Here is a 25,615-nt window from a genome sequence, read left to right as displayed (position 1 = left end):
CTTACCATAGATAAGACCCTGAGTTCCACTGAAAGGGACCAAGCAGATGCCATAACAGGCTGCTCAGTCTTCTCTCAGAGATCAGGCCTCAATTTCAGTTTCCTGAGACTGAGCAAGCAGTCTTTGGGAGAGCTGTGAACAAAAGACATAGTCCTTGCACTAGCTCCCTTTCTGCACATACTCTGACTGCTCAAGGTTCAGCCAGCTGTTTACTGTCTGGGACCCCTCACCAACTTAGAGCTATGTGCATGAGTCAAGGACAGAGCCTGAGCCACTGAGTCAGCCCCCACGATCAGTATGTGCTAGGCCAGCCAGCCCCCATGGCAGCTCAAGGACACAGCCTGGGACTTGTCCTGGACTGCCCCCAAAGTGATAATTGTAACACCCAACCAGTAAATTCAAAGGTTACATAACCTCACCCAATTAAAAGAGAACAACTTCCCTGAAGGGCTTGTGGTTTTTGCCTTTAAATACCTAACCTCACAAAGAAGAGTAACTCCCTGCTGCCTCACTCAATTCAATTGGGTGTAGGAACGAGTTCCCTGTCTAGACTTGTATCTACACAATAAACCTCGCTATTGCATTCTGGACATCCAAGGTCTTCAGTGGTCTCTTTGAGGTCGCAATCTGGGCATAACACCATCCCCCCACCTCTCTCTCTCTCTCTCTCTCTCACACACACACACACACACACACACACCCCTCTGGTCATTTTTAATGCTGCAGTTAACTTTTTTGTTTTAGCCATTTGTAAGTAACTGGAGTGTAAGTCTAGGGCCTTGCATGGCTCTCCCATTAATCTATTCCACAACCTCTTTGTTTTCTAAACATTTTACTTTGAGACAGGTCTCACTAAGTTGTGTGCAGGCAGACCTTGAACTTGTGACCTTCCTGACAGTCTCTTGAGTAATTAGAATTACAGCCTGGAGACACCAAGTCTAGCAAATTTCAAGAGAAATTAAGCACTGGCACCCACCTAGCGCCTGGTGAACTTGCTCGGGGGACCAATGCTGTCCTTTTTCTTCTTCATTTTTAAGACATTGTCTTGCTATGTTGCCCTGGTTTATATGAAACTGTGTAGCCCACCTAGGCTGGCCTCAAATTCAAAATCCTTCTGCCTCAGCCTCCTGATTACTGGCATTATAGGAACAGGCCCTTATGTTCAGCTACCGGTGCTTGCCTTTTGGGGTGAAGGGGTCAGAAGACTTGGATGAGCTGAAGCCAGCCGGCACAGACTAAATTCCTGTGGACTCCAAGGAAGCTTACTCCAGGCCAGGGCACTGTCCCTTTCCTAACACACTCCCATGCTCTGTCCAGAACATTTCTCAATGGAATGAGAAGCACAGTCACATTTTCCCTCTTTGGAGTCTTAGTTCCCAAGGTCTGAAGGAATAGAGTCTCCCAGGTGGCATTAGGCTCTGGGACAACATGGACAACTAGGCCAGTGTCTCTGTCTCTGTCTCTGTCTCTGTCTCTCTCTCTCTCTTGTTTTTTCGAGACAGGGTTTCTCTGTGTAGCTTTGCGCCTTTCCTGGAACTCACTTGGTAGCCCAGGCTGGCCTTGAACTCACAGAAATCCGCCTGCCTCTGCCTCCCGAGTGCTGGGATTAAAGGTGTGCACCACCACCGCCCGGCTTTCTCTCTCTCTCTCTCTCTCTCTCTCTCTCTCTCTCTCTCTCTCTCTCTCCCTCTCTCTCTCTCTCAGCTATCATTATTATTTTTTTGTTTGTGTAGAGGTGTTTTGCCTGCATATCTGTCTACATGTCACATGCATGCAGGACACTTGGAGTCCAGAAGAGGGTGTCAGATCTCTTAGGAATACCACTATGTAGGTGCTGGGGATTGAACCTGAGTCCTCTGGAAGAGCAGCCAATGCTCTTAACCTTTGAGCTATTGTTCCCCCAGCCCCAGCTTTAAAAGAAAAAACAGTAGTTTCAGTTCTCTGTGAGTTGAGTTACATAGTTACATGAGTTACAAGCCCGAGTTACAGGTGAGAGCCTGTCTCAGCAAACAAACTGCATATAAATTATATATGTCATATTTGTATTAGTTATTTAGGATTTCATACCATGTAGTTTGATCATACTCATTCTCTACGCCTCTCAAATCCACTCTGGCCAGTCTCTATACCCTTTATTACCAAGCCTGAGTGGGTCTTGACAAATCCAATTTCTCCCCCATCTTGCAGACAGGTAGGGCATCAGGGTGGGCTACTGAGGGACGAATCCTGTTTCTTAAGTGCATTCAGAGAGCCAGAACTCTGTGCCAGTCTGCGAGGACCTAGAGGACCTCCTAACCTAGGAGCCTTAAATGAATCCAGGGGCCCCATAGGCAGTATATGCTCTTCTGATGTGTTGTGTGCTGGAAAGAACGGTCCTGCCCCTTCCACTCAGTACAACGATGCTCTTTTAAGAATGAACACAATCTTTGAATCACCAAACACTCTAGCCTAAAAACGCATCTTCTGTTTTCTGTCTTTGTTTTATTGTTGTTTGTTTGTTCGTTTGTTTTTTGAGACAGGGTTTCTATGTGTAACCCTGGCTGTCCTAGAACTCACTCTGTAGACCAGGCTGGCCTGGAACTCTGAGATCCAGAGATCCGCCTGCCTCTGTCTCCCGAGTTCTGGGATTAAAGGCGTGCTCCCCAACGCCCCGCGCATCTGCAGTTTTTCTGTATCAGTGTTCATAGACACTGATGGGTAGAGTAATCATTGTGAACCAGCACTGTCGATCTGACCCTATCTCCCAAGCAGAGACAGGTGCAGCGCAGGCTGGGGACCCCCGGAACCGGAACCCTCGAAGCTGGGAACCCTGTAAAGCTGCAGCTGAGTGGGGAATGGGATCTGGAAGGGACTTCCTGTTGTCCCTAATCCCAGCCTCCACCGGGCTTGCCGGCCCGTTCAGTTCTGGCAGCCAAGACTCGCTTCATCCCCTGGAGGGGTGCTCCACGGCACCCCAGGTGCCTCCTTTGCCTCTACCTTGGTGAGAAAGGGATGGTTGGGAAAGCAGCTGGAAATCGGCTTGTGCAGTCAGCTTGCAGAAGGGGCTTCAGGCTGACAGGAGAGAATGAGGGGGCTGAACCCAGGATGGGGAAGGTGAGGACATGGTCCACCGGACCATGACCAGGATGAACGTCCCCGAGGGGAAGCCGCAGCTTCGAGAGAACTGCTGAGAGCGGGCAGCTGAGTGGTGGGTTCCAGGCGAGGCTGTGTCCACCTGGGGCACACGGCAGGCACCACCGCACTGGCACCTCTTTTGTGGGCTCTCGGAGAACTTTCTGCGCCTCGTGACAAGAGACCCTGATTCCGACTTAGCCCTCACTTTCCCTGAGCTGGCTTCACTGAGATTTGAGGCTCTTGCTTCAGTGACAAAGGGGACAATACCATTCCTTTCAAAGAAACCAGAAAACATCATCCAGCACGGGCTCCACAGGGTCCTGCAGACTTCATTTGCACTCTGGTCAGACGTAAGGAGAGCTGGAGCACTTCGGAGGTGGTCCGGATACTGATTTCTTTCCTCTTTTCCAGGATCCTGGCAAAAACCTGGAGGGGGCGTGACGAGCAGGGGAGAGAATCATTTGCTGTTCTTCCTCTCTCTGATGTAGAAGATGTCTACAGACAGTAAAAGCATCCCGGCTGCTGAGAGCAAGGAGAAAACCCATGAGGTATGGTGGGATCCCAGGGAGGGTGGGATGCTTTGGAATGGAGCAGAGGGGATTTTCAAAACTCATATCTGGACAAAAGGAAGAGTGAGAGTCACTGCAGGAGTGAGCCTTCCAGATGAGGGCACTGGGTAGGGGTGTCGGGGAAGAGCGGCATCATGGGAAATAGCTTCCAGTCAGTCTTTACAGTGTGCTTTTGCTCTGTCTAGTTAGGGGCATAGCAGTCACAGAACGTAGGGAGGTCTTCTGTTCCCCGTTCCCTTCCTCCTAGGCCACGCCTCCTCATGGCTTACCCCTGAGTTCGAGTTCTCCCTGTAACAGCTGCCTGCCCGTGAGTGTGTGTGTGTGTGTGTGTGTGTGTGTGTGTGTGTGTGTTACTAAGGGCTGAACTCTACTTCTCATACATGCCATAAGAGTCTCCTACTGAGCTACATCTCAAATCCTCTTTTGACTTTTATTTTATTTTTGAAACTGATTTGCTAAGTTTTTTGTGTGGCCTTGGACTCTCTTAGTAGCCCTGGGAGGTCTTGAACTTGCTATCCTCCTGCTTCAGCTTCCCGAGTTGGCACCACCAGACCTAACTGTACCTTCTGTTCTCATCAAGATCTAAATCACGGGTGTAGGGCCAACCTAAACTTCCAATGATTTAACTTCAAGATTGCTAACTTAATTATCTCTGTAAAAGACCCTTTCTCCAAATAAGGCTCCAGTCTTTGTGTGTTTTGTTTTGTTTTTAGACAAGGTCTCCAGGTTAGCCTGGAATGGTTTGTGCAGCCAAGGATATCCTTGAACTCCTGACCCTCCCGCTTCCACCTCCCAAATCCTGGGATTCCAGGCTGTGGCACCATACCTGACTTCAAATACAGTTACATTCATGGCTGACAGGGATTTGGAGGGGTGCTATATAACACACTACATTTAGTTTTCTTATATATATATATTTTTAAAAAAAAGCGGTCTACACTGCTCTCTGTCGTATGAGGCTTCCGTGGAGAGGTGACAGCTGCTTCCAGGGTGCCCTGTTCATGTGGACTGTGCATCTTCCACCCACTGCCTGTCCTTGCTGGCAGTGAGCCCTGGATAGAAAGAGAGGCCGACCCTTTAAGACAGCGGTTCTCAACCTGTGGGTCAAAGACCCTTTGGGGGTTGAACTACCCTTTCACAGGGGTCACATATCAGATATTTACATTACGTGGGTTTTTTTTTTTTGTTTGTTTGTTTGTTTGGTTTTTTGAGACAAGGTTTCTCTGTGTAGTTTTGGTGCCTTTCCTGGATCTCGCTCTGTAGCCCAGGCTGGTCTCGAACTCACAGAGATCCACCTGCCTCTGTCTCCTGAGTGCTGGGGTTAAAGGCATGCGCCGCCACCACCCAGCTACATTACAATTTATGGCAGCAGCAAAACTACAGTTATGAAGTAGCAACAAAAATAATTGTATGGTTGGGGGTCACATCATGAAGGTCCCAGCATTAGGAAGGTTGAGAAGCACTGGTCTAAAGTGTGCCTTATGTTTGAGTGTGCATTCCACTAGCCAGCTGTCTCCACCAGATCTCCAGTGCTGATAGGGAGTGTGATCCCTAGGTTCCAGGTCATGGGCAGTGCTGTGGAGACATGCTCTCTGGGCAGGAGGAGACAGCCGTGGCAGCCTCTCAGGAGTCAACACATCTTAAGGCAGAGCCAGAAGAACCACACCCTGAGGAGGTATCACTGGAGGACAGAGCTCCAGGAACACAGGGCTGGATGCCCCGGAGTCCTGGCTCTAAGGAGAAAGCCCTGTTCCTGCCTGGCGGAGGTAGGAGAAGGGTGTGTTTTTCTCGGGGAGACATTCTGGGGAGAGTTGAGGGTTTTACTGAGGGAAGTAGAGGCCCCAGATTTTCTTCTGCCTCCTGGCAGCCTTCGAGTGGGTGACCGGCTTCCTGGGTTGAATCGGGTGAGGGCTGAGGTCGCTGGCGGAGCATCGTGGCCCAGGATGCTGGCTGCTCTGAGGACCCTGTCTTCCTGCAGCTCTTCCCTCACCCTGGATTCCAGTACTTTCCCGAGGGGGGAGGACCAGAGAACGACAGGTGGCCGCGGCCCTCCTCACTGCCTGGTCCCAGGTGAGTGTCCCCTGAGGGTCCCTCCCGCCTGCCCAGGACAGAGGCAGGACGCTTCCTGGGCCTCACATGGTACAGTCTTTTCTGTAATGGGTTCAGCCTGTGACCCGCCCTGCCTCGAGTCAGAACCTTCTGCAAAAGTGCTGTTGGGCCACCTGGGAGCCCTCACCAAGACGTGGGCTCACAGCAGTCCTGGTACAGCTGGTGGAGAAGGAGGGAGCAGAGGGGCTGGCCTGTCATTGAGAATCCTCCTCTGAGAGATGAGTTCAGGGTGGAGACCATGTGGGGGCCTGAGCTGTGCCCATGGACCCTAAAATGCTGCCTTGCTCCTGACCATCACATCCCACAGAAGGCCATTCTTGGGTGGCTCTTCTGTCCAACCATCTAATCCAAGTGATGGGGTCACTGGAGGCAGCGGTTTGAAGGCCTGGTGTTGACATTTTTTCTTACCATGTCCACAGCAAACCCTGAATAGTGTTGTTTTCATGTTGTCTCAGATGCCGGTGACCTTTGAGGATGTGGCTCTATACCTCTCCCGGGAGGAGTGGGGAAGGCTGGACCACACACAGCAACATTTCTACAGGGATGTACTACAGGAGAAAAACGGGCTAGCCTTGGGTAAGGGCTCATCTGCAATGGCGCCTGCCTGTGGCCTCAGGAGTGTTGAAGGCTGCCCTGTCATTGCCTGCCCACCCACCCTCACCTCCTCTCCCTTTCCTCTCTTCTTTATCTGGACAGCACTGCTCTGCAGAACCTTCCACACAGATGGCCATGTCTGCATTCGTCCTAGGAGAATGACCACAGGCCAGGTGCCTGCTGAGTTCTAGAAACGGGATAGGAGGGATTAATTTCCAACTCCATTTGATCAGCTCAGATTGGAGTTTGAGCAGCCAGAGTGTTGGGTGTGGTAGCTCACACCTGTAACCCCAGCAGTTGGGAGGCGGAGGCAAAGGCTCCAGGCCTGCAGGGCTATTTAAAGAGACGCAGCAGCCATGGCGGACAGTGGCCGCCGCACCGCACAGTGTTGGTGTGGGATTCTGTCTTTCCTTTTTCTGCGTTATCCCCGAGCTGCGTCCTTCTCAGAGTCCCAGCTTTAGACGTGTCCGCTCCTCTGGAGGCTCCCGGTTGGATGGGCCATCAGCTCGCCTCTTGGGTCCTTAAGCTAGAAGTATTGCTGCTGCTTCAGGGAACCTACGGGGCAAGCGTGTGCCTCCAGGGGTGGGGAGGGCTTGCATCTCAGTCCAGGCTTCTGACTCCTCAGTTCCAAACCAATCTTGACAGAATTTGATGATGTCTTCAGCTCTTCATTGTCGTCCTCCATCGTGTAGCTACTTCCAGTTTACTAGTTAATGTGGAATCCGGGGCCTAAGCAGTGTGTGTGTGTGGAGGGGTGGGGGGGCGGGGCCCCAGGAGACCAGAGGTTAGCCTTGAATGTTGTTATTTCAGTGCTGTCCGCTGTGTTTTTTTTTTTTTTGTTTGTTTGTTTGTTTTTTTTGATTTTTTTTTCAAGACAGGGTTTCTCTTTGTAGCCCTAGCTGTCCTGGATCTCACTCTGTAGACCAGGCTGGCTTTGAACTTAAAGATCCAACTGTCTCTGCCTCCTGAGTGCTGGGATTAAAAGGGTGCATCACCACTGCCCAGCTCACTTCGATGTTTTTGAGACAGGGTCTTTCATTGGTCTCAAATTCACCAGATGTGTAGGCTTTATAACCATTGAGCCCCAGGTATCCACATACCCATCATTAGCACTACAAGCATTGCCACTGTGTCTGGCTTTTAATGTGGTTGCTGAGGACGGAACTTAGATCCCCACACAGGCTTAGCTGGCAGACCCCATGGCCTTGGCAGTTCTGTTGATGATTGGATGATGGCCCTGAGACCCATTCTGGGCATATCAACCACTCACTCCTGTAGTTAGCCCAGGTTTGCCTACTACTGCCCTTTCTTAGCATCTCCCAGGGCCCAGACCAACACGTCCAAGCAAACCTTGGACGTTAGAGGCTCTAACCAATGACCTAACAAATTCCTGTCCTCCATTGTGGCGTGAGAGTCACAGCCCTCTTCTCTTACTCTTACCAAATTCCTCAGGGACACAGCACACCGGTGTCCCAGCCTCTGGAGCTTGGCCTCTGCACCATCCCCGGTTCCCCTGAATGCAGATGCAGGATCGGGTGGTCCTCTGCGGTCCCTGCTGCTGTCCCCTGCTTGGCAGCTGTGACGAGGAAATCGATCTGTGAACTTCATGTGGTGTTAGGGGTGGGCCTCACACATGCCAGGCCAGCGCCCTACCCCCAGCCACACTCCAGCCCTTCTGAAAGAATACATATATTTATTTATCCATTTGTTTAAGTTTTGTTTCGAGACTGGGTCTCAGCACAGCCTACCTGAGAATAACCTTAAACTTCTGATCTTCCTCCCTCTGCCTCCTAAGTGCTGGAATTCCACAAATGTGCCACCAAACCTGGAATTTTTAAAATTTTGCTTACTAATTTTTATTGAGACAGTCTCAATACTGTGTAGTCTAGGCTGGCCTTGAGCGCAGTACCCTCCGCCAGCCTCCCATCCATGCTCTAAAGGAACTTGTGAGTGCCTTTTGTCTTGTCTCAGGTTTCTAGGGCCCCTGTTCCCCCTTTTCCCTGTTCAGTCAGGTGGGGCTGGAGATGGGGGATCATGGGAGGAGTGTGGTTTGGGAGTGATTCTACCACTAGGTAGAAGCACAGCTTTTCTTTCTTAACAGGGTTTCCGTTCAGCACACCTTTCTGGGTCCCCCAAGTTCAGGGGAAGGGCGAGGTGGCAAGTTCCAGCAGACCACCAGGTGCTGAGGAGAGAAGAGGCCTTGGTTCAGGTGAGGGCCTTAGCGAATGCCTTAGTTTGGGGCTCTCCCTTGTGGGTGTGGATGCCGGGGTTTCCAGACCCCTCCCTCTACTGCTGGAGGGTGGCTCTTGTCTTGAGGGATCCTCTGGCTTTTCCTTCCCTTTTCCTGTCTCCCAGAATCTGGCTCCTGGGTTTTTAGCTCTGCCTGCCCATCCCTCGGGCTCTCCAGAAGTTTGTCTCAACTGGCAACCCTGTCTTTTTACAGGAATTGTGGAAATGGGGAAGGTGGTACCAACCCTAGCCTTGGCAACCCTAGAGGATACGAAACCCTTAAGGACCAGGGCCAGGTGTGCTCCGGGGGAAGAGCCACAGTGTGGTCAGCAAGTGGCTAGTGGCCCGGGTGCAAAGATGGCCAGAGACTCAGGGGACGCCAGGCAGCCAAAGCCCTTTCCACCCGACACACATCCTCTCAAGAACCCAGAGAACTGCGGCCCAGGGAATCCCAGCGAGGAGGAGAAGGGCGCCCTGGAAAGTGGCGAGGAAGGTCTTGTTGTGGACGGTGAAGCGGGCAGGAAGACATACAAGTGCGAACAGTGCGGCAAGGGCTTCAGCTGGCACTCGCACCTGGTGACGCACCGGCGCACTCACACGGGCGAGAAGCCCTACACGTGCACGGACTGCGGCAAGCGCTTCGGCCGCAGCTCACACCTCATCCAGCACCAGATCATCCACACGGGCGAGAAGCCCTACACCTGCCCCTCGTGTTGGAAGAGCTTCAGCCACCACTCCACGCTGATCCAGCACCAGCGCATCCACACCGGTGAGAAGCCGTACGTGTGCGACCGCTGCGCCAAGCGCTTCACCCGCCGCTCAGACCTGGTCACACACCAGGGCACTCACACGGGCGCCAAGCCGCACAAGTGCCCCGCCTGCGGCAAGTGCTTCACGCAGAGCTCCGCCCTGGTCACGCACCAGCGCACCCACACCGGCGTCAAGCCCTACGCGTGCCCGGAGTGCGGCAAGTGCTTCAGCCAGCGCTCCAACCTCATCGCGCACAATCGCACGCACACGGGCGAGAAACCCTACCACTGCCTCGACTGCGGCAAGAGCTTCAGCCACAGCTCGCACCTCACCGCCCACCAGCGCACCCACCGCGGTGTGCGGCCCTACTCCTGCCCGCTCTGCGGCAAGAGCTTCAGCCGCCGCTCCAACCTGCACCGGCACGAGAAGATCCACACCACCGGGCCCAAGGCCTTGGCCATGCTCATGCTGGGGGCGGCAGCGGCAGCGGGGGCGCTCAGCGCACCCCCACCTGCTCCCACTTAGAAGCCACAGAGAGACAGAGCAGTAGAGCACCCACGGTAGCGGGGACTGTCCCCGCTGATGCTGGGGCCCGGGAAGAAGATCCAGGGTCCTAGCCAGTGGGATGGACCGGGATGAGGGCCGGGAGCTGTAAGGGTCCAGCGCTGGCACCAGGTGGGACATGGTGACGTGGGAGGAGAGGGCAAGCACTCTAGCTGCCGATTAAAGACCTTGGATTTCAAGCTGTGGCCTGTGGCTCTGTCTGCCTGGTGCTTGAGCCGATCTCTGAGGGTCTGTCCGGCAGCTCTTGGTTCCGCCAGGGTCCTCGTTCAGGCATTCCTGAGTCACCTCTTTTGGCCTGGAAGCCTCTCTTCCCTGACTCTTGGGGTCAGGGTCCCTTTTGTCAAAGGCCTATTCCAGAACATTGGAACCTTTTTTTTTAAAAAAGTTACTTTTGTGGTTGTTGGTATCTATATATGTGTATATGTGTGGGCACGCACGTGCCACAGCGCATCGGTGGAAGTCAGTCAGAGGACAACATTTCGAGTGTGGGTCCCAGGTATGGAACTCAAGTTGTCAGGCTTGGTCGGCAGTAGGCATCTTTACCTGCTGAGCCATGTCACCCTGGTTTTGTTTTCTGAGACCCGGTTTCGTGTAACCTGGAACAAGCTTTGTAACCGATGTTCCTGGCCTCTACCCTCTACGTACTCCGATTATGGGTGTAAACCACCCAGCCCGTCTTGGGGCCATTAGGTCTGTAAGCAAAGGCTCTGAGTTCAGGTTTCCCAGCTGGAAGACAGCCAGTCACTCCTGCAACTGAAGCCAGGGAAAGGGGTCCCATCAGCTGGCATCATGTCCCAAGGGCACTTGGCACCCGCTGAGCCCTAGCCTCTGCTTTGGCTTTTACATCGGGACCCCGAAGCATCGAATCTGCTGCCTCAGGCTCCTGGCTGTTGGGTGGGTGTCTCCTCTCCATCTGCTCACCTTGGGGCCTGCCAGGGAACCGAGGGTTCCTCCAGGGACTGCTCATCTCCTCGGTATATGCCGTTTATAATGTGCTGTACCTTCCCTTTTGAACAAAAGTTCTGATTTTTAACCTCCAGCATCCATTCCCATTTGCTCCTTTTAAAACCCAGGATCCAGCCTGTGATCCTGCACTGTGGCTCAGTTGCCAAGAGAACATTCAGCTCTGCTATCAGAGGCCTCAGGGAACCATACTCTGTCTGCAGCTCTGGGTGGCACCTAAGCTTCTAGGGGTACATTTCTGTAGCTTGACTAGGATACAGACAGCAGTAACAATAGCTGGCCGGGCATGAAGCAGAGGCAGCAGATACACTGTATGCACTGTCTACATTAATTACCTCTACTCTCTGACTGGGTTTGTTGCCTAGGTTTTATTTGTTTGTTTTATGTGCATTGGTGTTTTGCCTGCATGTGTGTCTCCGCTGAGCCACCTCTCCGGCCCCTGAATCACAGGTCACACAACCAGAGGGCTGGAATCGGTGACAGATTGGGTCTGGAAGGGTTGTTGCTGTGTTTTTGGTTTTTTGTTTTGTTTTTTTGTTTGTTTATTTAGACAAATTGTATAGCTCTGGCTATCCTGGAACATGCTCAGGAGGCAGAAGTAGGCAGATCTCTGAGTTCAAGGCCAGCCTGGTCTACAGAGCAAGTTTCAGGACAACCAGAGCTACACAGAGAAACCCTGTCTTGAACAAACAAAAAGTTTTATTTAGACAGGATCTCAGGGAGCTGAAGTTGGCCTGGAACTCAGTAAAGGATGACTCTAACCACTGGTCATACTGGCTCTGTCTCACAAATGCTGGAATTACAGATGATCTCTACCGTGCCTAGCTAGATGGTTATTTATCAAAGAGGCCAGGAAGACAGACTGCTACCTCCATCTTGTCTGCACCTGACCAATGTCACTCAGCCAGCAATGGGATCTCTGTGTGGCTCAGTGTGAGGGGCTGAGGGGGCTCTCACCTGTGACGGGCTTCTCTCCAAGAACACTTTAAAGAGGGCGAAGGACTGCTTGCAAAGACTTGTCAAAATTCGCGGGACCTTAGCGTACTGACTCACTAGCACGATGGGTATTGTGGACTGTGATTTCAGTTCCTCAGGCTGTGTGCCTGGTGCACTGGGGATGTGCAGTGACCCACTGGGACAGATTACACAAGAGTACGTTCAGAAGAGAGGGGCGCCTTGAAAATGTTTAACGAGCAACAAATAAAATGAAGTGTTAGTGCTGTGGGACTCGAAAGGAACTGATGACTTGGGTGGTGGGGTGTCATGAAAGGATAGGACGCCTGAGGAGGGTCTTGATGTCGGAGGGCACATGGCCACAGCTGAACGTCTGTCTGTCTGGTTTACTAGTGAGCTGCTGAGAGCAGAGCGCTGGCGAGGACAGAGCGAACACATTTCCTTCTGAGCTTCCCGCGCCATGGTTCAGGGTCCTGGCGAAGAGTGGTCTTAGCTGGGTGGAGGTGGAGGTCGGTGGACACAGCTCTGGCCTAGGACGCTAGCTCCCCGGAGCTCTTGGCGGGCAATAGATCGGGAGTCTGACCTGTTTTTTCCACACCAGAGGCCCCACCCTCCTCCTGTCCCCAGCCAGTCAGTTGCCAGGGAGATGGGCGCGAGAAAAACCAGCCAATCACCGCCGACTTTCTCTGCCGCGCTCCAAGCCTCGCGGTTGTCCGGGCAACGGTTCCAGGTCACTGTTCTTAGGAAACGGTGCTGGTTTGGGGTCTCCAGGTTCGGCCCTCAGAGGAACCAGACTGTGTTCACTGACTCCCTCTGTCAGCTGCCTTTCCTCGCCGGAGCTTGCAGGGCTGTGGCCCTGGCTTACCTGAAACTCGCTGTGGAGAAACAGACCAAGATGGACTAGAACTTGCAGGGATCGCTTACCTCTGCCTTTCATGTGATGGGATTACGGGAACATACCACTAGGCCCAGCTTTTATTTATTTACTATTTTGATTCAGATATATTTTAAATTTTGTCTTCACACAGTTTGTGTTTAATGCTGCATGTGTATATTCATATTAAAGTCTGGCATATAAAAACATAGTAAACTTTTCGGCATAGTAAAAAACAACTGATTATAGAAATATTCGTTTATTTGCTCAGTGTTGGCAGCACATGCCTTTAATACCAGCACTTGGGAAGCAGAGTGAGGCAGACCTTTGAATTTGAGGCCAGCCTGGTCTACCGTGTGAGTTCCAGGACTGGCAAGGCTACACAGAGAAAGTTGTCTTGAAAACAACCAAAAAAAAATTTTTTTTGGTTTGTTGATGTTTTTGTTTTTTTGAGACAGGGTTTCTCTGCATAGCTTTAGAGCCTGTCCTGAAACTCACTCTGTAGACCAGGCTGGCCTCAGACTCATGGAGATCTACCTGCCTCTGCCTCTGGAGTGCTGGGATTAAAGGCATGTGCCACCACTGACCGGCTCAGATTTTTGAAGTTTATTAAGTGTGGAGTTTTCCTCCTCTCTCTGTCTCTGTCTCTCACTCTCTCCTTCCTTCCATCTTTCCTTCCTTCCTTATTTTTGGAGACAGGGTCTCTTTACATAGTCCTAGCTGTCCTGGAATTCACTATGTAGACCAGGCTGGCCTCAGACTCACAGAGGTCCACCTGCCTCTGCCTCCCCAGTGTTGGGATCAAAGGTGTGCGCCACCACACCCGGCAGCATTTATTTTTTATGTGTATGAATATTTGTCTTTATGCATTTCTGCACCACGTGCATGCCTGGTGCTGAGGAGACCAGAAGAAGGCGTCAGAACTGGAGTTACAGGCAGTTATAAGCTGATGTGTGGGTGCTGAGAATTGAACCTGGGTCCTCTGGGAAAGCAGCCAGTGCTCTCATTTCCTGTATCGCTGTACAGACATACCCAGCAACACCAGTTGGAATAGAATGAAGTCTGTCTACTCTTGGCGGAGTCACCTCAAAGGACAGGAAAGATCAGTCGTCAGCTAGCTGGCATACTAATCTATAGACTGCTTCAAAACCAGCTCACAGGTGATGCCAAGTAAAATAACCAACCATATAGTCATTAAAACATAACATATTGGAAAAATAATAAAGTGGCTGGGCATGTGGCGCACACCTTTAATCCCAACAGTGAGAGGCTGAGGCAGGTGGATCTCTGTGAGTTCCAGGCCAGCCTGGTCTACAGAGTGAGTTCCAGGCTCCCCAAGACTACAAAGAAGATCATGTCATCAAAAAAAGAAAAGTTCTTTTGAAACCTTAAAACAAACAATTATACAACAACAAACCCCAAACACAGCCTCCAGAACCACACACGCTGACCTGACCTTGGCCTCTAGCTGTAGTTTGTGGATCAATATATTTGCTGAGCCAATGGACGTTCCTGGTTTCTTCTGGTTTCACATGCATGGCACAGATGAGGGCTCTTTCAGTGGCAGCAAGTGCGTGTTTGCCTGGGTGTGCTCATGTCAGAAGTCATCCTCAGCTGTCTCCAGCCCCCCCCTTTTTTTTTTGTTTTTTTAACCTAAGGCATTGTACATCTCTCTGTTAATGTAGTTCATATTCTTATGAACCACCAAAGCCCCCTAAGGCAGAGACCCACTGGGGTACCATTGTACTTCATTATCCCCAGCCATCCGCATTGTATTTGTTCAAGGTGAATGTTTCCAGTGACTAGGTAATTAAGATCTTGACCTGACCTTTATGGCCCTGGATCCTAATTCATTTGAACAATATTCACTTAGGAGGATGGTCAATGAAAGGCAAAGTTATGAGCCTACAGAATGATCTGGAAACAGAAGAATCTGGGACCTTGGGAGTGAGGGAGCCCAGGAGAGGCTGGCGTCAGGGCCCCTTGCCTCAAGGAGTCTCCTACAGAATTGCTAACCCCCCTGACCTGCCCACGAATGTTTTTTATAATTTTTATTTTTCTGCGTGTATGTCTTTGTCTCTCTCTGTAGTTCAGGGGACGACAGGGAGTCACTTTTCTCCTTCGGCCATGTGGGTCCCAGGGATGGAACACAGGCTGTTGGTTGTCTTACCTGGAAAGCCACCTCACAGGGCCTGGCTCTGCAAGTTTTACAAACCTGGTCCCCCCTTTGTGGTGGACAGTGCAGGACCAAGCTTTTTACTCTTTTCTAGACAAATCCACATTTTGGGGAGGCAGACTTTTCTTATCACCTTCTCTTAGTGTACTGACCCTGGAGAGTCTAACATTGGAGATTCCACATCAGTAGTGTGGGGCTGGGCATATGCTCTGGGCTGTGTGAGGAATAAAAATACTGTGCCTGCTCCTGCTCATGGGTAAACAATCAAATAAAGCTTATCAGCTTGTAGTTTTGCAACAGACTTCGAAAACTAGGCAGATATGGGTCCTCTGCCTCTGGGATATTTCTGTCTAGATTCTGATTCTGTTCTGGATTCTTAATTCTAGGTTATGTCAAGCTGATTTTTGGAGTATTTTGGAGGTTGGATTGTTTTGAATTCTAAAAGGGCTGACCAGTCACTGGTAGTGTACACACAGACCACAGCATTGTGTGACTGCCTCTATTTTCTTCTCAGAACTCTGATTTTTCAAAAAGACTTCCCAAAACTAATAAAGTCAGACGACACAAGACCTCTAGAAGAGTATTAACCTCACCATCTACTCAGCCCTGAAGGCAGGCAGCTGGACCCAGAGCTGCGGGACAGCGTGGCCGACACTGCCACCTTGTGGCCGCAAAGGGAGGAGCAGGTACGCCGGCTCCCATCAATGTGACTTCTTGGGGTTGGGGAAACTGCCCGGCGGGCCTCAGTGGCTTCTTTATTTCAGCGCCTCCTGCTGCCCTTCCGCATGCTTCCCCACACCCAGTTACTGTGGCTGGTGTGGTCTCGCTCAGGGGTGGAGGGTGTGTGTGTTAGGGTGCTCACTACTATTAGGGTGAGTTCTATTCTTTGCATTTTTTGCTTTAGATTGATGGAAAACAAAAGGAAAAGGAAAAGAAAACAGAACCAACAGTGCTTTTTGAACAGCCTAAGTTTTGTGTAGCCTCCACAAAAAGTCCTGAGGTGGGATTGGCTCTTGAAAACTGAGACAGGGGAGATGGAGATGGAAAACAGACCCGGCATCTGGCAGGAGGGTGGGAGACAGGGCTTGGTTCTGGGTTTAGACTTTTGTGAGTGACTACTGGAAGCTTTGAAGGATGGAGAGGAAGTGAACAGTGGAAGGGTTTGTGTGTAACCCAACTCCCTGATGTGGGTGCGCAGCGTGACCCTGCGTCACAGAGCCTGTCAGGGCTCTGGGGTTGTGGAAGGGAAGGACAGTGGTATGACCTCTCGGTGAGGAGGGAATGGGTGATTCCCCCTCCCCCTTCTCAGTTGGCTGGACAGGGAGGAGCTAGGGATGATCATTAGATCAGACTGCAGTACAGCCCAGAGGATTGAGCTAGAATCCAGGGACATTTAGGACGAGATAGGAGGTAGGTATCCAAGGTCTGCTGGACAGATTAGAGATGCTGAGCGGCTGAACCTATCCGGAGGGGCTTTGAACTCTTATGATGGGTCTGAGGATGTGAGTCTCTGCACCTCCCAGACCCTCGCTGCCAGAGTTGTGCAGGGACCCCGAGCCCAGAAGCTGCACTGAGGTTTCTTAGCATCTTGGGCCTGTTGCAGGCTGGGATTTCAAAGCTTGCCTGTTCCTCCTGGGCTATCTGTTGTTGGAAAGACAGGTTCAATGACACAGGATTGTCCCTCCTACCCTGAGCTTTCCTCCCCCCTGGAATTCTAAGATTTAGAAGATGCCATACTTCCTGGGCTTGACGCTCTCCCAAAGATCCCCAAATGGGCTTCGTCATCAGACTCGTTTTTCTGAGAATCAGCAAGCCTGGGCCTTCTGGGCAGCTAGAGAGGGAATTGGCACACCATCCTGCCTTTGAGGGAGGGACCCTGGGCATTCATCAAAGCTGCAACAGAGGGTCAGAACAGCCAGAGGAGAGTTCGTGGCAAGCTTCAAGATAGAGGCTGAGGAGGTGCTGGTGGTTCCCGTCTTGCAGTGTGTGTGTATCAGGCAGCATGAAGAGGCTGGGGCAGCACACGGGCTCAACTTATGAGACTGCCTTGTTTACTTGGGGGTCTGCTTTGTGCAATAAACAAATGTTCTCTTTTCTCAACCCAGTTTCTGTTGTCACTGAAACTGAACTCACACTCTGGGCCATTAGCTGGAGGCAGTGGAGTGGAGAATGGGATCAGGGAGCACCCAGAAGTCCTGCTTGGAAGCAGCGAGGGGAACCTAGGTCAGAGGATGTGGAAAGCTGGATACCTGTATCTTCCTTCAAGCTGATATTGGGGCAGTTCAGATTACAGGAAGCAATCGTAGACTCACTACCTGTGGAGATCCAGAGGTCCTAGGCTCTGCACAAATGACAGGGGATGACAAAGACCCAGGACCCTGAAGCCCTCTGAGGTAGGTGACTAGACTTCTAGTCATACAAGTTACATGATTCTCGAGCATCACTGTGATCAGGCTTGGGGGACACCGATGAATAAAGGACTTCTCCACAGCACACAGGAGAAACCCAGCTCCCCAGACCACCACCACCACCACCACACACACACACACACACACACACACACACACACACACACACACAGAGTAATTAAAAACAAAACCTACAAGGTCTAGGACAGAGTCAAAAGGATCCACTTAGGTACTTCTTTGGTTTGAGTGTAAACCCTCTCTGCAGTGGATGGTACTGCTTGTTTCTAGAAAGGAGGTGCAGAAGAGGGGAGACTTAAAGAGGAGAATTCACTGTAAGCACTTTACATTCGGAAGCTTGCACATAAATTATCAATTCAAAGGGGAAAATCCAAAAGATGGGCTGGTGAGGTAGCTTAACGGGTAAGGGCGCTTGCTGTCAAGACTAAGGAGCTGAGTTCTAGTCCCAGGACCCACACAGTGGAAGAAAAACTGACCCCTAAAACCATTGTTCTCTGACCTCCATGCACACTCCCCAAACAAATGTAAAATTAACAAAGCAAAACAACACCAAAGAAAAACAAACAAACAAAAAACAAAAAACAAAAAAACAAAAACAAAAACACCTCACAAAAACTAGTTTTTGAGACTCCAACTGGGCTGGAGAAATGGCTCACTGGTTAGAGTACTTCCAGAGGACCTTTGAGGTTTCAAAAGTCCACAGCATTCTCTGCTAGCTCACTCTGTCTCCTAGCTCTCAGTTACTGCTCCAGCGCAAACCTGCCTGCCTGCCGCCATGTTTCCCACCATGATGGTCTCAAGGTGTCCAGAGTGTTCCAGATAGCTGGTGCTGACCTCAGGTCACTACGGCTGGATGTGTGACCAACAGCCCTTTGCTCATGGCGACACGGGCAACACGGGAGAATCCAACGGTTGTCCTACGGAGTCAACTGCCCCAGTCTGGTCTTTGTCTGCTCATAGGAAAATAAACATCAAGGGTGTTTGCAAGTTAAAGCTAACTGTTAACGTCAATAGTGGCTTTAACAGATTGCAACAATGCTTAACCCCTGTCCAGGCAGAGGCGGGCCTCCTGCTCAGAGTCCCCAGGCATCAGGACTCCTGCTCCTCAGCTCAGCACAGATGCTAGTAGGTGGGAAGGGGATGCTGCCCAGGATGGAGGCTTCCGCTCTAATCAGATTGCATTTTCCAGGAAGCTCCGAGGCCTCCCAAGGACCTGATTTAGACTAAGCGCGACCCAGAAGGCGAAAATGAGCCTCCTCCCAGACCTCTAGCTCCAGGGTTTCCCAGGTTGGCCAGCCATGGGAATTCTCCCTGTTCATTGGCCACTCATCTGTGACAGACGGCATTCGGGATAGTAAAATTTCCAAACGCTGGTCCCCGCGCATGCGCCAGCTGGTTTCCCGGCGAGCGCCGCGCGAACTTCCGGCCCCGGGAGCTGGAGGGGAAGCTCCCGGTCCCCGGGCGGCTCTGGGCGGGTGTCCCGGGGGCGGGACCGGAGCTTCGCGCAGTCGGGCTCGTGCGGATTCGGCCCCGGCGGGGACGCGCTCCTCGGGGCAGTGCGGCCGCCTGCGGCTCCTTGCTCTCCGCGTCCCCGGGTAGCACCGCTGAGTCCGCCGCTCTCGCCAGGCTGCTGGGGACCGTCCCCTTTTCCCGCGTCCTGCCGAGCGACCCTGGTGAGTCCCGGCCCTCTCCGAGGACACCTCCTCGGTCACTGGAGGGTGAGGCAGAAGGCTCGAGAAGAGAAGCGTAAATAAAGTGCTTGTGGTAGTGGAGAAGAATTGGAAACGACCCGAGTGCATCACTCGGGTTGGTTGAGAAACTGCAACACCCCCATGCCGCGGAAGCTTGTAGGTGCACTAATGAAGAACCGTTGCTAGGTGAAAAACGCAAGACCCAAAGTGGTAGGCCCTTAAGATCTCATTTATGTAAAGCACACATAAAGCACTTGTCGATTCTGAAGATAACAATTTTCGTTCAGTAAAAAGCACAGGAAAAAATACGGCACCGTCATATATCAGATTGTTGGTGAATCAAAAGAAACATGTATTGGTGTATTAACATTCCCCTCCCGTTTTTTAAATTATGATGCTCATGCTAATTTGACTGTTGAAACAAAAAGGGCAAAAATTCGAATCACACTTATGAGAATATTGTGAAGCAGTAGCAACATAAAATCCAAATACATGGCGTTGAATGGTGTTCATGAGGCCTCTATACCACCCCTTATTTGGAGTAAAATGTTTCTGGAATTTGTAAGCTTTTTTTAACAAGATTTTTTATTTTATGTGTCTTGTGTTTGCCTTCATTATGTTAAGCGTACCACATTCATGCAGTGTTTGAGGAGGCCAATAGAGGGCGTCAGATACCCTGGAATTGGAATTAAAAATGGTTGTGAGCCTCCATGTGGATGCTGGAAATTGAATCTGCTGCCTCTGTAAGAAAAACACATACTCTTAACCACTGAGCCATCTCACCAGTCCTGTCAATTTGTAAGTTTTCAAATTTGAGAAAAATAACAGTATGGCCTATCAGTAGAGGGACTTGAGACAACATTCATAATTAAACACAATAATAAGAAAAAAAAAAAAAAAAAACGAGACCGGTTTTGCTCTATTGCCCATACTGGTCTCTAACTTTGGGCATTCCTGCCTTGATCCTTACAGTTCTGGGATTACATAAATACATCACCAAGCATGTACCGATATATCCAGTGAGATTTTACAATGGAAGCAGATATGCAGAAAACATACCTTAAGAAGAGCTGAATAGCTGGACAGCGGCAGCACTCGCCTTTAATCCCAGCACTCGGGAGGCAGAGGCAGAGGCAGGCGGATCTCTGTGAGTTCAAGGCCAGCCTGCGCTACAGAGTGAGTTCTAGGACAACCAGGGCTGTTACGTAGAGAAACCCTGTCTTGAACCCCACACCCACCCACCCCCAACCACCAAAAAAAAAAAAAAAAAAAAAAAAAAAGAATGGCTCAATGATTGATTTTTTTCTTTAGATTTAGTTATTTTGTGTGTATGAGCGTTGTACCTGCATAGATGCGTGTGCCACCTGCAGAACTGTTACCTGAGGAAGTCAGAAAAGGGGGTTGTGTCCCCTAGAACTAGAGTTAGAGATAATTGTGAGTCACTGTGTGAGTGCTGGGAACCAAACCTGAATCCTCTGTAAGAGCAACAAACGCTCTTAACCTCTGAGCTCTCTCTTCAGCCCTCAAATGATTCCTGCACACACACACACACACACACACACACACACACACACGCACGCATACACACACACACACACACACACACACACACACACACACACGCACCAGGGTCTTCTAGATCCTAGGACAGCTTCAGACTTTGCACGTAGCTGCAGATGACCGAGTGCTGGAGTTAAAAATAGGTGCCAGCCCAGCCGGTTTAATGTAGTGTTGGGGAGCATATGCTCGGCACCCACTGTAACAGCTGAGCTAGACGTCAGCTGGCTCAGAATCTTTACAGCCCCGTCACATGCTTCATTCTGCCATTAAGCCTGAGCAGTTACTATAAATGAAGATCAAAGTATGCTCATACCAACAGGTGCAGTAGTGCTTCCCAATGAGTCGCATTAGGTTTTGCCATCAAATGGGCCATGAGAATCCCAGATTTGGGGTGTCAGATGTAATAATAAAGGATTGTGGGTCTGTGTAGAGCACACCATTACAGTCAGGCCTAAAGAGGCGTTAGAGGTACAGAAGAATACAGGTGACAGAGTCCCTAGACTTTGCACCAGACTGGTGTATTCCACTCTTCCTCAAATACTGTTCTTTTACTCTTCCCAAAGGCATATGTGTCCCGATGCCAGCCCAGCTGTCACAGAGAATCGCTGTAGGAGACTGACAGGGTCAGCTCTGGAGCCCCAAGCTAAGGCTGACTAGCCCTGAGCCTTCGGCCAGGGGATGGCATCCCTCCAGGAGCTCCAAGACCATGCTCCTGGGGAGGAAGAAGGACTGGTGATTGTGAAGGTGGAAGATTGCTCTTGGGAACAGGAACCTGCCCAGCAGATGGACAGCAGGGATTCAGAAGCCTGCCGCCAGCGCTTCCGCCGCTTCTGCTACAGGGATGTGGGTGGGCCACATGAAGCCTTCAGCCAGCTCTGGGAGCTCTGCTGCCGTTGGCTGCGGCCTGAGCTGCACAGCAAGGAGCAGATCCTGGAACTGCTGGTGCTGGAGCAGTTCCTGGCTGTGCTACCAGGGGAGATCCAGGCCCAGGTGCAGAGACAGCACCTCGGGAGTGGTGACGAAGCTGTCGCTTTGGTGGAGGACATACAGAATCAGTCATTGAAAGCCTGGCCACAGGTGAGGGTCCTTTCCATATCTAGGAGCCTGAAGAGTAGAGGCCGTCTTCACGGAGACAAGTCTCTCCAGGGGGCAGGGAGAACACCAAATCCAGGGAAGCACACACAATCCCAATGTAGCAGCATGTGATGTGTTTCTTTAGTAAATGTAGTCTATTTTTCATGACTTCATTGGATTTAAAGTGGTTATGGTCCAGAAAGGTATAATTTTTTTTTTTTTTTTTTTTTTGAGACAGGGTTGCTGTGTGTGTGTGTAAGCCCAGGCTGTCCTGGAACTCACTCTGTAGACCAGGCTGGCCTTGAATTCAGAGATCCACCTGCCTCTGCCTCCCCAGTGAATCCAGAAAGGCTTTAAGCTCCATACAACCATTCATCTTTTGCTCTACTCAGTCAAATATGGTGATAAGCATCAGATCACGGGAGGGTATGAGACGGTAGAGCCATCAAAGGGTACCCTGCTGTCTTGAGTGCTTGACCCTGGGAGCATCTGGAGACATGTGAATGAGCAGCTAGGGTGTGAGGTTCTGCCATTGACAGGAGGAACCCTCCCCCCCCCACACACCTTTCTGCCTTGCTAAGTAGCTGTAACTCTAGCCTTTCAGGGATTGGTTCTTGCCCCTTGATCATGAAGTATCCTTGAGTATAAAACATTGCCTGATGTCACCTTCTTCTCTCTTTCTTTCTGGGCCTCCATTTAATCTCTTCCCCTACCCAACCCCCAGCCTCCTAATGGGTATGTCTCCTACCTCCTTCCCCCACCTCCAGTCTGGTCTCCGGGCTCATGGGCGTGTTCTGGTTACTGCACAGGGTGGACTCTCGGAAGTGGAGCCTAAGGCAGCAGCAGTCCAGGGACTCCAGGCCGCAGGGCCTCCCCAGAAGGCAAGAGCACAGAAGCAGCTGCCTGCACCCCAAGAGCAGCCTGGCCGTGGTGAGTAAGACTCTTCAGTCAGCAGTGTGGCCGCACAGGGCCTAGGTTTCTTCTCTAAGAGGGAAGCCCAGTCCCACGAGCACAAGTGAGCATGTATTTGGTGTGAGCACAGGTGTGCATGTATTTGGTGTGAGCACAAGTGTGCATGTATTTGGTGTGTGTACATATGCAGTGTGGATGAAGTCATCAGTCTCGGTCCTTGACCTTGGCTGTATGAAGCTCTGTTCTTTTCCTTCAGCCCAGCTTCCTGTTCTTAAAGAAGGACAGACAGGAGAGGTGATGGACGCTTGCTTTGGCTCTGCAGTTCATGTGAGTGAGCAGTCCCTTTGTTCTCTCTGCGGGCCTGGTGCTGTTGAATGTATGGTTTGACCCCTCTTGTCCCCACTCACAGCTGCCTGGGAGACCTGAGCTGGGTCACATCTCCCCATTTCAAACACCCGCGGCACTGGGAGACATCCCTTTCTATTTCTCCCGAGAAGAATGGGGCTCCCTGGACCCTGCTCAGAGGGATCTCTTCTGGGACATAAAGAGAGAGAACTCCCGGAATGCTGCTCTCGGTAAGTAGATCTATGGGGCCCTCTTTCTGCTGTAATCCTGGTTTTTCGTCCCACCCTTCCTGAACCGGGTTCTAAAGCTAGCTTTATCTGAGTCTCCTCAACAGCTTCCTATGGTGTTCAAGTGTGTGTGTCTCTGTGACCAGTTGACAGTGTTCTCTGTGTGCCAGCTCTGTGCTAGCGCCATGCTGGGGGCTTGCAAGGGCATTTTCTCAGTCAAATCTCAGTCTGGTATGCAGCAGTGTTTGTCCCCCGACAAAAGTCTGAGATTCAGTGAGTTTGATGGATCTTGTCAGCCATCATAAAAACAAAACAAAACAAAACAAAACAAGCTAGAACCCCAGCTGCACACCAAGTCAAGCCCTTTCTCAGCATTCCCTGGTCTCACTGGGAGTGGGTTTGGAGCTCCTCCTGTGCAAGGCTGCCTGCTGTGTTGTGTCTGCAGAGCTGGAGCCTAAGGAATAAGGGGGCCACAGTAGCTACACATACTGCTGCCTTCAGGTTACAGACGTGGGCGGTGGCACTGGCCAGCCACAGGGTGGGGAACAGGCAGAGGGTCTTTGTAATATAGCAGGTGCCTCTACGGAAGGATCAGCTCAGCTGCTCTCTAAGTCTGCCTCAGAACTGCTCATTTGCTAGCCTTTTATCATCTTCTCATTAAAAAAGGACTTACAATAAATCACATTTTAATATTTTTATTTTGTGTGCAGTACAGAGAAGAGCATGCGTGGAGTCAGAGGATGGCTTTCTGGAGTTGGTTCTTTCCTTTCGCCGTGTAGGTTCTGAGTGGAGCTCAGGCTCAGTGGTTAGGCTTGGCAGCGGGTGCCTTTACCCATCCAGCCATCTTGCTGGTCTGTCCAGTCATTTTGTAGGTAAGACCACTGAGGCTTGATCTGTCGGAGCCGCAGCAGCCTGAATCTCAAAGCCAGGGAGATTTCCCCGAGTTTCTTTAAATCTCTTCCCATCCCAAAACTAAGAGGAACAAAAGAGGCTTCTCCCCTCCTTGCAGGTTTGGGATCCCAAAGCCAGAGTGACAGAGGTCCTCCGGAGGAGGCTGTGACAGCATTGTTGGGACAGACTGACTGTGAAGTGAGTGCGTCCTGGAACCCCGAGGAGGCTGAGACAGAGGTCTGGAGGAGTGAAAACCCACCGAGGACAGCCCTGGGCCCGCTGCTGGTAGCTGGTCCTGGCCGGCCGCCTACTCGCAAGCGTCAGTTGCGGAATTTAGTTACTGAGAAGCCGCACAGCTGCGGGCAGTGCGGGAAGCGCTTCCGCTGGGGCTCAGACCTAGCCCGGCACCAGCGAACGCACACTGGTGAGAAGCCACACAAGTGTCCTGAATGTGACAAGAGCTTCCGCAGCTCTTCTGACCTGGTGCGCCACCAGGGCGTGCACACGGGTGAGAAACCCTTCTCCTGTTCTGAGTGTGGCAAGAGCTTCAGCCGCAGCGCCTACCTGGCTGACCATCAGCGCATCCACACAGGCGAGAAGCCTTTTGGCTGCAGCGAGTGCGGCAAGAGCTTCTCACTGCGCTCCTACCTGCTGGACCACCGGCGTGTGCACACGGGCGAGCGGCCTTTTGGCTGTGGCGAGTGTGACAAGAGCTTCAAGCAGCGTGCACACCTCATCGCGCACCAGAGCCTGCATGCCAAGATGGCCCAATCCGAGGGGTGAGTCGTCAGCGGGACCTGAGCAGCCCAGCGAGGTGGACACTCCCTGTGAGCCTCACAGCCTCCCTTTATTCCTCTTGGAGAAGTCTCCTTTTGCCTGTGATCACTGCCAGCCTATCAAGGGACCCAAGGGCCCTGTATTCTGAACTGGCCTGCCTGCTCCCAGGATCCTCCCACCTGTCTCTCCCCATCCTGCTCTGGATTTCTTTGCCACCTGTTTCCTGGATCTTCACAGTTTCCAGTTGAGTATCAGGTGGTGTAAGGCCTTGGGCAGGACCTAGAGATTCTCTCCAGGACCCTCCAGCCTTGCTTGGGCAGAGGCTCCCTGTTTCTGTCGACTTGTGCCTTCCAGTGGGGACTGGCCTCCATCCTCAGGGGACTGCTGGGCTTTGGGAAGGACCATGGGCCCGCACCAATGAGAATTTAGGTCCTGGGTTTGGTCACAGCAGCTTCCTGGCCTTTCCCTCTCCCCGCTCCCAACCTGTGGCCACTCTACTGACCCCAGGAAGCTGCCTAGCTGTCCTGCTGTGAACCCGGACACACCTGCCTGCAGGGGTGACTATAGCAGCAGGCTGACTCTGGAGAACACCCGCACCTCCAGAAGTGTGGCTTTTGTACTTAACACTAGCACTCTATCAGCACTTGGTAGCTGACTCCTCCAGCACTGTATTCCATGGTTTTCATCTGCATTGTGTGCAGATTCACACATGGACCCTCCAAGAGGGCTCGGCCCAGTGGGCTTCAGAAGAGTTTGAATAAACATGGAAACTTTCCTTGAGGCTGCCTTTTTTTTTAGCTGGCTTTTCTGAGTTGG

General features: G+C 51.4%; 2 protein-coding genes and 1 long non-coding RNA gene across 12 annotated transcripts; all 3 read left to right on the top strand.

The window, feature by feature from the left end:
- Window positions 1-2,855: 2,855 nt before the first annotated feature.
- On the top strand, window positions 2,856-12,116 carry Znf205 (zinc finger protein 205). 4 transcript variants are annotated; one of them, XM_015989671.3, is made up of 7 exons: window positions 2,856-2,980; window positions 3,526-3,662; window positions 5,239-5,449; window positions 5,662-5,753; window positions 6,248-6,368; window positions 8,488-8,595; window positions 8,830-12,116. In XM_015989671.3, exons 2-7 carry the CDS (start codon window positions 3,606-3,608, stop codon window positions 9,888-9,890), a joined length of 1,650 nt encoding a protein of 549 aa, XP_015845157.2. In that variant the 5' UTR covers window positions 2,856-2,980; window positions 3,526-3,605; the 3' UTR covers window positions 9,891-12,116. The 4 variants fall into 4 exon arrangements, with proteins under 4 accessions (XP_015845157.2, XP_006996357.2, XP_076433600.1 ...); XM_006996295.4 differs by having other exon boundaries at window positions 2,856-3,490; window positions 3,603-3,662; XM_076577485.1 differs by lacking the exon at window positions 5,662-5,753 and having other exon boundaries at window positions 2,856-3,490; window positions 3,603-3,662.
- Window positions 12,117-13,631: 1,515 nt separating this feature from the next.
- LOC143274432 (uncharacterized) lies at window positions 13,632-16,066 on the top strand. Its single transcript, XR_013053050.1, has 3 exons — window positions 13,632-13,880; window positions 15,411-15,582; window positions 15,801-16,066. It is a non-coding gene; the product is annotated as an uncharacterized LOC143274432 (long non-coding RNA).
- A 2,399-nt stretch (window positions 16,067-18,465) lies between these two features.
- Znf213 (zinc finger protein 213) lies at window positions 18,466-25,579 on the top strand. 7 transcript variants are annotated; one of them, XM_076577486.1, is made up of 8 exons: window positions 18,732-18,995; window positions 19,638-19,811; window positions 21,137-21,650; window positions 22,457-22,577; window positions 22,816-22,886; window positions 22,969-23,134; window positions 23,842-24,003; window positions 24,141-25,579. In XM_076577486.1, exons 3-8 carry the CDS (start codon window positions 21,252-21,254, stop codon window positions 24,803-24,805), a joined length of 1,584 nt encoding a protein of 527 aa, XP_076433601.1. In that variant the 5' UTR covers window positions 18,732-18,995; window positions 19,638-19,811; window positions 21,137-21,251; the 3' UTR covers window positions 24,806-25,579. The 7 variants fall into 7 exon arrangements, with proteins under 7 accessions (XP_076433603.1, XP_042139558.1, XP_006996359.3 ...); XM_042283624.2 differs by lacking the exon at window positions 19,638-19,811 and having other exon boundaries at window positions 18,731-18,995; XM_076577489.1 differs by lacking the exon at window positions 23,842-24,003 and having other exon boundaries at window positions 18,734-18,995.
- Window positions 25,580-25,615: the final 36 nt, after the last annotated feature.

This window comes from Peromyscus maniculatus, chromosome 8 (assembly GCF_049852395.1).
Source record: "Peromyscus maniculatus bairdii isolate BWxNUB_F1_BW_parent chromosome 8, HU_Pman_BW_mat_3.1, whole genome shotgun sequence".
Lineage (NCBI taxonomy): Eukaryota > Metazoa > Chordata > Mammalia > Rodentia > Cricetidae > Peromyscus > Peromyscus maniculatus.
Note: the sequence above shows the minus strand (reverse complement) of the source record. Positions and strands in the feature narration are given on the sequence as shown.

What these genes read in the sequence shown, in the direction of transcription:
- Znf205 (XM_015989671.3), top strand. Translation starts at nt 3,606, where the DNA reads ATGTCTACAGACAGTAAAAGCATCCCGGCTGCTGAGAGCAAGGAGAAA. An exon ending in GCAAGGAGAAAACCCATGAG is followed by an intron (nt 3,663 to 5,238) that starts GTATGGTGGGAT and finishes TGTGATCCCTAG; the next exon opens with GTTCCAGGTCATGGGCAGTG. An exon ending in GAAAAACGGGCTAGCCTTGG is followed by an intron (nt 6,369 to 8,487) that starts GTAAGGGCTCAT and finishes CTTTCTTAACAG; the next exon opens with GGTTTCCGTTCAGCACACCT.
- Znf213 (XM_042283624.2), top strand. Translation starts at nt 21,252, where the DNA reads ATGGCATCCCTCCAGGAGCTCCAAGACCATGCTCCTGGGGAGGAAGAA. An exon ending in GCTTTGGCTCTGCAGTTCAT is followed by an intron (nt 22,887 to 22,968) that starts GTGAGTGAGCAG and finishes CCCCACTCACAG; the next exon opens with CTGCCTGGGAGACCTGAGCT. An exon ending in TCTGTCCAGTCATTTTGTAG is followed by an intron (nt 24,004 to 24,140) that starts GTAAGACCACTG and finishes CCCTCCTTGCAG; the next exon opens with GTTTGGGATCCCAAAGCCAG.